General features: G+C 37.2%; 1 protein-coding gene across 1 annotated transcript in view; it reads right to left on the reverse strand.

Annotated features, from left to right (window-relative positions):
• The window catches only part of LOC121391583 (deleted in malignant brain tumors 1 protein-like), a gene marked incomplete at both ends in the record, with an annotated part of 52520 nt that extends 42971 nt beyond the window's left edge, over positions 1 to 9549 (reverse strand). The window contains 3 exons of the mRNA XM_041523161.1: positions 1425 to 1566; positions 8321 to 8490; positions 9393 to 9549. Of these exons, the coding sequence (XP_041379095.1) occupies positions 1425 to 1566; positions 8321 to 8490; positions 9393 to 9549 (469 nt within the window). The remainder of the gene's footprint in view (positions 1 to 1424; positions 1567 to 8320; positions 8491 to 9392) is intronic.
• Between the last annotated feature and the right edge of the window lie 2441 nt (positions 9550 to 11990).

Consider the following 11990-nt stretch of genomic DNA (forward strand, 5'->3'; position numbering starts at 1 on the left):
AAATCTGTGGCGCAGGTGAGTCAGGTAAATTTGCCGATCTTGGTGGCGGGTAGTGACACGTCGTGGACCAGGGCAGGGTCGATTACGTGTGGTGCCAATTTGTCGTAGCCGGTGTTGCAGTCTCACAATTGTTGAATTATGACAATTGAATCTACGGGCGACATCCCTCGCCGACAAGCCAGCTCAAAGACATCCTATGGCTCGTTCCCTCTCAATGCCAGAACATGTGAATCTGATAACTCAATTTCCCGGCTTTATAACCCTAGAACTGGTACTGTAAGGTGCCAGTGGCATGACTTGCACGTGCAGTTTGGAGACTTTCAAGAAGTCTGCTCCTAGACAATATGTTTCAGCATGTGTACACAGTATGGTTTGATGTAACCTTTCATCCCGTTGCATTCATTCTACCCTATATTTCAGACCGCATCTCCACAAAAACAAAAAATGAGCCAAATTAATGAGTGCTGTGTTTTCTATGTCTGTCATTAACCATGTATTTATCCATCCGTTCACTCATTCAAGCACCCAACTATTTATGTATTTACTAATTGTTTAGCACACAGCAATAATGGCAATATTAATAACTTGTGTTAATAAATATTACAATGTTTTCTTTTCATTATCAAAACGGAATCTGTAAGATATATCAGTCATTGTGTTTTTAACGTATATCCATGCGTACATATGATATTGTCCTTTTAGAATGACTTTGCTTTTTTTTCTTTCTTGTTTTTCCCTTTTTTATTGAATTTGAAATGACTTGATTATTTTTCGTATAATCTTATTATCTAGACAACAATAGTTATGTACCGTACTAATAAATTAAATTACATTAATACAAAGAGCACTTTTTTTATATTTCTGATCATGCTGCTTAAAACAACAACATATTTTATATATTGTTATTTGAAACTGCAGACCTCATATTCTATCTACCGTATCTGATTCACGATGAGAAGTTTGTATTCATTTGTGTAATTTGTAATGGGTTCTTATTTGCTGAACAGCACAGCATGTCCGTACTAATCTTAAACACTTTATGACTTCCCAAAAATCCCACAACTACACTAACTAAACTGTATAGCTAAAATAGTGTTCAAATAAATGTTGCAAATGTTATTGTTGGGATTTGTTTTTAAATCTTTATTCTGGTCGTATTTAAAAGGTTTCTAGACACTTTCTAAAATCATTTCTGGAAAGAAGTAAAACATATTGAAGAAATTGCTTGTGTTTATAGTTTTGTTAAATGAATGAAATGAATGAATATATTGATTGATTGACTGATTAAAATTAATGTATTTATTTATTTGTTTATCATGTGTGTTTATTTGTTTGTTTATTCGTTTGCGTGTGTCTTTATTTGTTTGTTTATTCTATTTATATTTTTAATTTATATTTTAAATTATTAATTGTTGATGTCATACCGACTGAAGTCCATCATTGAGCAAATAACTTGAGCATCTCTGTTGTCAAACTGGTCGTCACAGACAGTTCCCCATGTCCCGTTGATCTGAATCTCAACTCGACCTTGTGTTGGGGTGTTTCCATTTACAAGTCGTACAGGTACTGAAATAAATAAAGCAGCCACGGACATGAAAAACATGGCAGGGTTATCATCAGATAAAGTCCCAAATTTAGCTTTTCACTTTCAACAATGAAAAATCACTATTTTGTTTAAATTATTGGATGATTTGATAGAAAAAACAGCAGGGGATCATATGTCAGTATTAGCAGCGTACTTTTCTTCCAAAACAAAAGCAATAAATGACTGTGTCAAAACTAGGTTACACGCTCATTGTGTCACTACCGTAACATGATTGTAAATTAATCAAAGATTAATAACATCATCAAAACGCTTTATCCCTAAATAAATTTGAAACGTTTTCTACAAGTTGACTTTCTTGTTTGTTATTCTAATGGCTTTAAAAAATAATTAATTAATTTAAAGTGACACTAAACAAAATGTCATAATGAATATTTTGAAAGAAACGTCTTGAGGTAGGTTCGATCCAACAGAACAGTATCACCGTTGATTAAAGTAATTCTTTAGACACAAGATGTTGCATTAATAATTTATGAAATAATCATGAAGTGGCGACAGCGTGTTTCCTCTCTCAATATCAGTGTGGTCCTTAACCATATGGCTGACGTCATATAACCGTAAACAAAATGTGTTGAGTGCATCGTTAAATAAAACATTTCGTTCTTTCTTTATGAAATAAAATAAAATGTGGAGAACACATGAAGGATTTTGTACCCAGTTACGGTACTGACTTACACGTCACGATACTGAAAAACATATCTACTGAAATGTTATCTTTCTTAAAGCAAAAAAGAAGAAAATTGGAAAATTAAATTTAAATATAATGTAAATGTAATTCCTGAACCAGACAACAGCAAAACAAATAAACTAAATGTGTTATTAAGCCGTTCCATTCGTTTAAAAACTAGATTAAACACTCTTCCCCAATCCCTCATCCGCTGCAAACATGCCTACTTCTATAATGCATGTCCCATATTGAGAGATTCGTGAAAATATTTTTCTCTCATCCTCAGATATATTGGACAGAGCTATCCCATAAAGAAAGCTATGTAAGAAATTTCTATCCTACATTAGGTTGATTGAAACATATTGTATTGCTTTTCAAAGAACAAATGGATTAGGCACAAGTTACACAACTTACTAGGCCTTCTCCAAAATATATACATATTACGACAGTAATATATTTTTGCAATTTAAATATGAACAGAAATAAATATTATTGAGAAAAGAAAGAATAAAGGAAACAGATAAAAAAAAGAGACGCAGTAAATGTTTCTATGTGTTCGATAATTAAACAGCAGGTTTGATAAAAGAAACCACAAAACACAAACAAGGCATCACAATGATTACATAATGGCTACACAAATAATAATAATGAATAGTAATAAGTTTAAAGATCCATACTTTATTTACTACTTAAGGGAAACCTTGTGTTTCATTTATATACTTATGTACATGAAAAAAATATTTCTTTATTGTCTTCTTCACTTAGAGTATTTTTACCATTTAAAACTAGTTGTAAATCTATTAGTTGAAATCTTTGCAATGAATTCCAGTGAGCGCGTCTTTACCTTTCATATAAAATGCATTCACAGAAAAAATTATAATTGTTTTCAAAATTATACCCACAACTGCACGAAGAATCGGTGCTAAGACTCACTCGATATATGTCTGCTTTTAAATCACTACACCTGTGTCTTAACTTGGTATGTAATACATTTTCTCTTCTATTACCAAATGCATAGTATGGCGCAACGCATGGGACATTCGGGTTTTATTGCTTTTTTAAATGAAGATATGTTTTGACAATTTCGAATTTCAGCCCGTAGGTTGTTCCAAAGTTTCATTGGCGAATGGATAAATGAAGATTGAAGTAAATTAGTTCTAGCAGGGGGTAAAGAAATATCATTCCGATTTTTTAGCATGTAGGGGGATCTTTGTCCGACTGTGTGTGGTATACTGTGCACCATAAAATCGGGAGCCATACCTTGCATTATTTTAAACATTGAGCACAGCATTTTGAATTTACGCCTGGAAGTAAGTGTTGCTAATCCAGTTGCGTAATACAAAGACTTTCTAGATGCAAATTTGGGCAAACCCGTGATTAATCTGGCGGCTTCTAATTGTACTTTTTCAATAGTGTCTTCCTCTACTAAAGAACAACCATCCCATACTTCCGATGCATATTCTAATATCGGGCGGATAAAAGTTATATATTTTTTCAATAATGTTTGTCGATTTAATAAATGTTTGTATTTTCTGAGTACAGAAATCATTACCGAAGCCGATTTACAAATATTATTAATATGTGTTGTCCACTTGGCATTTGCTGAAAAGGTTAAACCTAAATGTTTATGAGTTTCTGTTGTGTTTAATGTTTTGGTACAAAATACAAGGTTAGGTTTTGGCTGTATGATTGCTTTTGTAAAAAGTACAACACTAGTTTTATCACGCACACTTGTTTAACATTGACGTCGTTTGTAACATATAAAAAAAGGAAAGAAATGTTTTATTTAACGACGCACTCAACACATTTTATTTACGGTTATATGGCGTCAGACATATGGTTAAGGACCACACAGATTTTGAGAGAAAACCTGCTGTCGCCACTACATGGGCTACTCTTTCCGATTAGCAGCAAGGGATCTTTTATTTGCGCTTCCCACAGGCAGGATAGCACAAAGCATGGTCTTTGTTGAACCAGTTATGGATCACTGGTTGGTGCAAGTGGTTTACACCTACCCATTGTGCCAGGGTTTGGAGTCGGTATCTGGATTAAAAATTCCATGCCTCGACTGGGATCCGAACCCAGTACCTACCAGCCTGTAGTCCGATGGCCTAACCACGACGCCACCGAGGCCGGTTGTAATATATAACGTCATATTAATGTGAAATTGTGACGTGAGGTAATTAGACACAGATTTAAATTAATATGTTGTTGTTAAAACCTTCATTATAAAAGATATCTTGTTAATGTGTAGTGTTAAATTTTATTTAACATATGAAACAAACACGAAACATATAATCTCACATATGTATGTTTATTCAAAGGTAACTAGAGGCGGGACGTAACTCAGTGGTATTTAGCCTCACCCCATGCGTTAGGATCGGCCTAGGATCGATTGCCATTGGGCTATTTCTTGTTCCAGCCACTGCTCAACAGCTGGAGTAACACAGGCTGTGGTATGTACTATCCTAACTGTTGGGTGATGCATATAAAAGATGCCTATCCAATCTGTGTTTTTGTGCTCTGGTGTGTCGTTAAACATACATTCATTTATTCATACATATAGGCCTACATATTCAGAGTATAGTTTATTTTTTTGTATTACGTCATATTTGATTCAAAGATGCAAACTCCTTAGTTAAAATACAACAATGCGTTCACACTCAATACGTAAACTGTTGCAGCCTATTAATTTTAGCTGAAACGGTGTGAAAAATGTTCAGACACTTTTTGGTTGAAACATATATATCAGCATGGGCGGATTCAGAACATTTTTTTTTTTCGGGGGGAAGGGGGGGGGCAAGAAAAAAGGGGCACACTTGCTCGTTAAAAGAGCATCTTAATAAACGTTTTAATATGTGTAGTTAATATGAATGCGTTTGTGTATATATCACAGTGTACGAACGAAAGTGTACAGTAAGGCCCGTCGGAGTATTTCTTTAAAGTGGGTGGGCTAATGAGCAGGGCCGTTGTTAAGCATCACACGATGTGTGTAGGGGCTCCAGGGGCATGCTCCCTGTGGACATGTTTGAATATGGATGGCTTTAAATGCCTTTTCTTGGCATTTGAATCGCAAAATTAGCCATTTTTAAACAATAATTTAAAGCGTTGTTTTGCATAGTATTATAACCCAAGAATGTGGGGTTTTTCCCCTTGTCATCTTTATAGCAAAATCACCAATTTTCAGACAGAGATCACTTCCTCTTTTGGAGTTTTATAACCCAGATATTATTATTTAGAAGCGTTCAAACCGTTACTCTTAGATCTCAATCCCTAAATCGTGAATGTTTGCGTTGACCGGGGAGGGGAGAACGTATATAAATAAGTATGACTATCATATATTTCATTGTGATTTGACTTGCACAACTGAACTTCATGCAGCTAAAATGCTTTCGTGCAAAACAATTTTTATACAAACAAAAAGGGCACTTGAACATTTTTAGGGCACTTGAAAAAAAAATTGGGGGACGCGTCCCCCTGTCCCCCCTGTATCCGCCTCTATAGGAGCGACCAAACATTGTAAGTCGTTAAAACATGTCCAAAACGGTCCAGAAACGTTTTAAGACGCTTGTGGGAACACAGCTTCAAAATGCTAACCGATAAGCAAAACCTCAAAATGGTGTTCTCGTTTCAAGAAGTGTATGATGTAGACACTATTAAGGACGATAAACAAAGTACGTATGTGTCGACAGAGTGCCATCAGCCTTTGGTAAATTCAACAGAATTCGTCGTAAAAGGGGCAAGACGTGAAGGTAAACAAGCGTACACTTCGGTCAGAGGTCCACATACATCAGTCTTTTGTTTTCACCATATCTGTATGTCACATGTAACGAAGTCCATGTACCTTTGTAAAAAGACTGCATTTCCTTGCCTCACTTTCTCTTTGAATGCACAAGCATATCTTTCTTGTTGTAAGAAAGTTGATCGAAGTGCTTTAAAAACAACAAAAGATAGTATTCAAAGAAACGAAACAGAGAAATTTGAGTATTTGCTATTCTGTTTCTCGAGGTGTTCACTGTTTTATTCCGAGAGTTCAGCAGATTCGTCATTAAAAAATCACTTGAATATGAAGTTGCTTGGTCATTATGCTTAACCAATGAGAGTGCGACATGTAGAAAAAAAACATCTTGCTATTAATATTCCAGAAGAGGGGTTGGGCGAGAATGGAGGTGATATTACACACGATCACAGCTTTTGGTACAGTAGGGGAGTCTGAGGGTGTATGGTAATTAAAGCTACGAAGTTTTGCGAAAGTACTTTGTATTTGGCGTCTTGTGTCATTAGCCTGCTGATTAACATTACCATTGATTTGATTGGCCCTCGCAGGCAATTTAATTTGAAAACCATTAATTTCAGTGCTGGCAACTGCCTTAGTCACTTAGGCACAATCATCTGATACAATGGTGCTTGATATTGGTAACCTGAAGAGAAACGATGTAATGGCACACGTCAGTGTTTTAGACATACTCAAAAACCTAGAACAAAAACCTAGAACAACTCAACATTGGTGTTTCCGAGAGTACCCGATCTTTTTTCGATAAATTGTATTTGGGAATGAGGCTTATAGAAACAATATGAAATGCCTTTTTTTGTAAAGGAAACAGTCATCATCATTTGACGGAATTAAGTCCATTAATACATTAACGGCAACTATGAAATTCAGTTGCACATCAACAATGTTTTTGGGGGGTGGGGGTTTACCGTACTGTAAGTTAAACAAACATACATTACAATTTGACAAAAGCAATCTTCCTTAACAAAAAGTAAAACTAAAAATAAGAAGAAAGAAAGAAAGAAAGAAAGAAAGGAAAAAAAACCCCACAAAACCCCCCCACAAAAGAATCCACACCGAGACCACACACGAAAAACAACAAAACACAACCGACCCCAAGAAACAAAAACTCAACAAAACAATACGAAAAAGACAGCCGACCAAACTATTACACTTTTAACTACTAAGACGACATACCTACATCGTATTTATACGTTAAACATTGTGAAGTTCTATGGGGTGGTGTAAGATCCCCAAAATTCTACTCTGAGACAGGGTCCGCACCAGAAAATATGACCTATAATCTTACTATACAAAGCTGCATGCCATTTCAAAAACATACTGTATTTCAGATTTTGAAAATTCGCTGAAACATTACGCATTAAGTGCTTGTAAGTTACTTTATTTGGTAGTTTTGAGTTATTGCGGTTAATTTAGTATACTATTATATAAAATTACAAATATTAAAATCTATTTTGCATTTTATGGTACCCATTATGTCAGTCATTATGTAATAATATGTCAGTACCGTAACACTGTGTCAGTACCGTAATGGGTAACGTTACGGTATTGACTACATTTTATAGAAACGACACTATTTACTAAAAATGCACAGCTGTATGCATTATTTAATGGTGCCATATAAAACACGCCATTCATTTTTACATAGTTAATATGGTCATTTGAGGGGCCGTTGAAATATTAGGTAAAACTGTTTTTGTCAAAATTAGACACCCTGTAATGCTCCATAACGCTAGACCATACACACACCCAAAATATTACGTAACGCTTCAAGACACACACACACACACACACACACACACACACACACACACACACACACACACACACACACCTATTTCCATTCACAAAAACACTCATGATATGGATGCAATGTAATTTTAACTTACTGTTTTGCGACAAGCAGATGCGCATTTCAACTGGATTTATAATCCGTATTGTATGTATACGTCTAGCTATAACTACGTAAGTTAAACATTGTCGCCGTGACAGCGTTTATAACGTTTGGACCACCCCCTCGAACATTACGCAGTATTTGAATGGCCCCTAACATCCAAATTCGCATAATCCATTCCGAATCTACGTTACGTTACTGACATTGGATAGTCTGAAACCTTATCGTCATGGCAGCGCCATGCATTTATGTTTGAGTCTAGACTCTAAACCCACTTCTGGTTATCAATAATCTTTATAACGTTCTGCAAGTTTGGGGATTTTTGACATAGATGTATCTGTTGTCTATAGTTAACCAACTTACACTGACATCGCACGCTTACATCCTCATTATGATGACAATTATTGGATCCCCAGCTGTTAGAAGAACACTGGTCTAGAAATTGTTCATTCCCATTACAGTTGACATCATCCAGCCAGATTGGTCCCGTGCTTGATCCAAAGTGAGCGCTTTGATATGCCGTTGCACTAAGACTGAAATAAATATTCAATATATGTGTTTTTCTCTTACATTTATTTATATTTATTATTTTATAAAACAAAGTTTAAGTTTGTTTTATTTATTGACACCAGTAGAGCACATTTAATTATTAATAATCCGCTATTGGATATCAGACATGTGGTAATTTTGAGATATAGTCTTAGAGAGGAAACATTTGTTCACTATAAAAAAGTACTGCCGGAAATAGAATAAAAATGATTTTCGTCGATCATTTCTTACATATTAAACAGACAAGTAAATATTTTGTAAATATCTATGTAATGATAGTCTACCTAATTTAGCATTTACTTGTTGTGGCTCTCATTGATGTACAAGGTGGTGTCTACTCTTGAAATTAAAAGAAATATGTCAGTAAACAGGTGATTTGTGCACTTTATTGGAACAGACTATAACAACTTTTGGTCAACATGAATACTTCGGTTGAAAACTGAATATGGGCTTTTAGATTTATTTGTTCGCATAGTTTTGTTCAACGTGCACAGTTGTACATATGCTTTGCAGTTCAAAGAGTACATAATTTGACAGAAATATTTGTAAAATATGAACATATTTGATGACTAAGTAGTGCAATCACTAAGTAGTCGCACTGGTGTAGTAAACAGCAAAAAAATACCCGGAACATCACTAGGGTCTCTGCCAGGGGATATGAAGGTAAACGTACCTACCCTAACCTCTAGGCTATTAATGGCTATATAATAATATAACTTGTGTGACACTAATTTTTAGATATATCAGTGTGTCTAAGTACAAGAAATACAATTACAAAGCCAAATTCAAAAACATTTCAAACCCAGATCCACATACCAAAAGCAGTTACGGTGTGTTTTACTTTGATAACGTACCCTCAAATTATTTTGAACTAGCATCTACAAACCTTTCGAGGCCTAAACTTCTACAGACAACACGTGCCTCGTCGGTATCAAAATCGTCATCACAGACTGAGCCCCATTGTCCGTCATGAAGTATCTCAACTCTCCCTTCGTAGCTCGAGGTGCCGTTTACCAAACGCACAGCCGATCTAGTCACAGCTCCTGAATAAACAGTTAAAGTTTGCTTTGTTTAACACATAATTAGAGCACATTGTTTAATTAATCATCGACTATTGCATGTCAAATTATTGATAATTCTGAAACAGATTTCTAGGAAACCCGTTACATTTTGTTTTTCATTAGCAGCAAGAGATTTTCTTATATACTCTTCAAAAAAAGAAACGCAAAAGGGTACAAATGGGTTATAACTCCGATTTTATGTTTCCTACCGGTTCATGCTTTGTGAATATAAGGTCATTGCATGTCCCAAACACATTCCCACGGTTACATTCGATAAAACGCAGCTACTGTACAATAAAGTTCCAAAATGTGAATATTCGCAAAAACGCAGCCACGTGCAAACCATGTCACCACTGCACGTGCGTTGTCTGCACGTGCAACATGAACACCGACAGTATAAAAGTGTAGGGTGTTCGCTTGCCTGGCCTCTGTATCTGGCCGACAGTTGACAATCCAGGACATGCCACGTCTCAGTGAACCGCAGAGAAACAATGCCATCGGCCGACTAGACGCAGGCGAATCCAGAACTGCCGTTGCCAGGGCATTCCATGTGTCCCCAAGCACCATCTCCAGACTGTGGGACCGTTACCAGCAACATGGATCAACACGTGACCTCCCTAGATCCGGTCGACCACGGGTCACTACCCCCGGGCAGGACCGCTACATCCGGGTACGCCACCTTCGGGAACGATTGACTACTGCCACCTCCACAGCCGCAGCAATACCAGGTTTGCGCAGGATATCCGACCAGACCGTACGGAACCGCCTACGTGAGGTAGGAATTCGTGCCAGACGTCCAGTTCGAGGTGTCATCTTAACACCACAACACCGTCGACTCCGACTGCAGTGGTGCCAGATTCATCGACAATGGCCTCAACTGCGATGGAGACAGGTGTGGTTCAGTGACGAGTCCCGATTTCTGCTCCGACGTCATGATGGCAAGATGTCGCGTGTATAGGCGTCGTGGTGAACGTTATGCGGCAAACTGCGTGCAGGAAGTGGACAGATTCGGCGGGGGTAGTGTCATGGTGTGGGCAGCCATCTCACACACTGGCAGAACTGACCTGGTCCACGTGCAGGCTACATTGACCAGATCCTCCGGCCACACATCGTTCCAGTTATGGCCAACGCCAACGCAGTGTTCCAACATGACAACGCCAGGCCTCACACAGCACGTCTCACAACGGCTTTCCTACAGAAAAACAACATTAATGTCCTTCCTTGGCCATCGATATTACCGGATTTGAACCCAATTGAACATCTATGGGACGAGTTGGACCGACGCCTCCGACAGCGACAACCACAGCCCCAGACCCTGCCCGAGCTGGCAGCAGCCTTGCAGGCCGAGTGGGCCACCATCCCCCGGGACGTCATCCGTACTCTGGTTGCTTCAATGGGCAGGCGGTGCCAGGCAGTTGTCAACACACGCGGAGGCCACACCCGGTGTTGACTCCAGATGACCTTGACCTTGGTGGTGTGTCCTATCACTTACTCACAATGGACTAGAGTGAATTGTGAACAATCCTGCAACATTTGGTAATTATCGGACTCACCATTCAATAATTAAATCAATTCTCCAAATGTTACGACAATGTGGTTTTGCGTTTCTTCTTTTGAAGAGTATATGTATAGTGTTCCTAAATAAGGTTTGCCTGTGTAAGCCATATATGTTAGGATTAAGCTAGTGTACGATTCAAATAGTTTTAAATTTGCAAATGTAAAGTAAATCAAGGTATAACAACCGGATATTTCTTTATTATAGTTTCCAAAAAATCTGGTCGCTTGTTGTTTGTGCATATGGGACTGCCAATCGCATTCTTTGTACTTATTCAATGCCGCATTTCGAAATTTGTTTTTCAATTTAGTCGACCGCGTGCACACATCGTGCTAAATACTGCATACAAAGATGCATTTCAGAATACTAAGAATCAAATGAACCAATCTGGAACGTGCTAAAGTTTTGATAACAACAATTCTTCATAAAGTAATCTGTCTTTTCGACCAAGCTTTCAACAATTATACAATTTGATCAACCTTTACTGTATGATTTAATGTTACAATTTCGTCTAAATTAACGCAGAATGTGTTTTCCAAAAAAGTAAAATAATCCTGCAACCGATTAAGGTTTTCGTCCTTACGAGTTTGTTCCAATCCATATGACAGTAGTTGTTTCAATATTTGGTTTTAGCCCGGAGTATTTAGAAAACTGTTCTATTAGTTTTAGAGTATTCCTTAACGAAGCATCTGGACAGGACAACAGGACAGGACATCAAGTGTAATAGATGTATCATATGCATACTGCATTATTTTATATTCAAATTCTTTTATTGAAACTTCCTTATCATTTCTAATTAGATTTCCTAATATTTCAGTGCATACAATGAAGAGATACGGTGCTATCGGATCACCCTGTCTACAACCCG

The sequence above is a fragment of the Gigantopelta aegis genome, unplaced genomic scaffold (assembly GCF_016097555.1).
Source record: "Gigantopelta aegis isolate Gae_Host unplaced genomic scaffold, Gae_host_genome ctg2690_pilon_pilon:::debris, whole genome shotgun sequence".
Classification (NCBI taxonomy): Eukaryota; Metazoa; Mollusca; class Gastropoda; order Neomphalida; family Peltospiridae; genus Gigantopelta; species Gigantopelta aegis.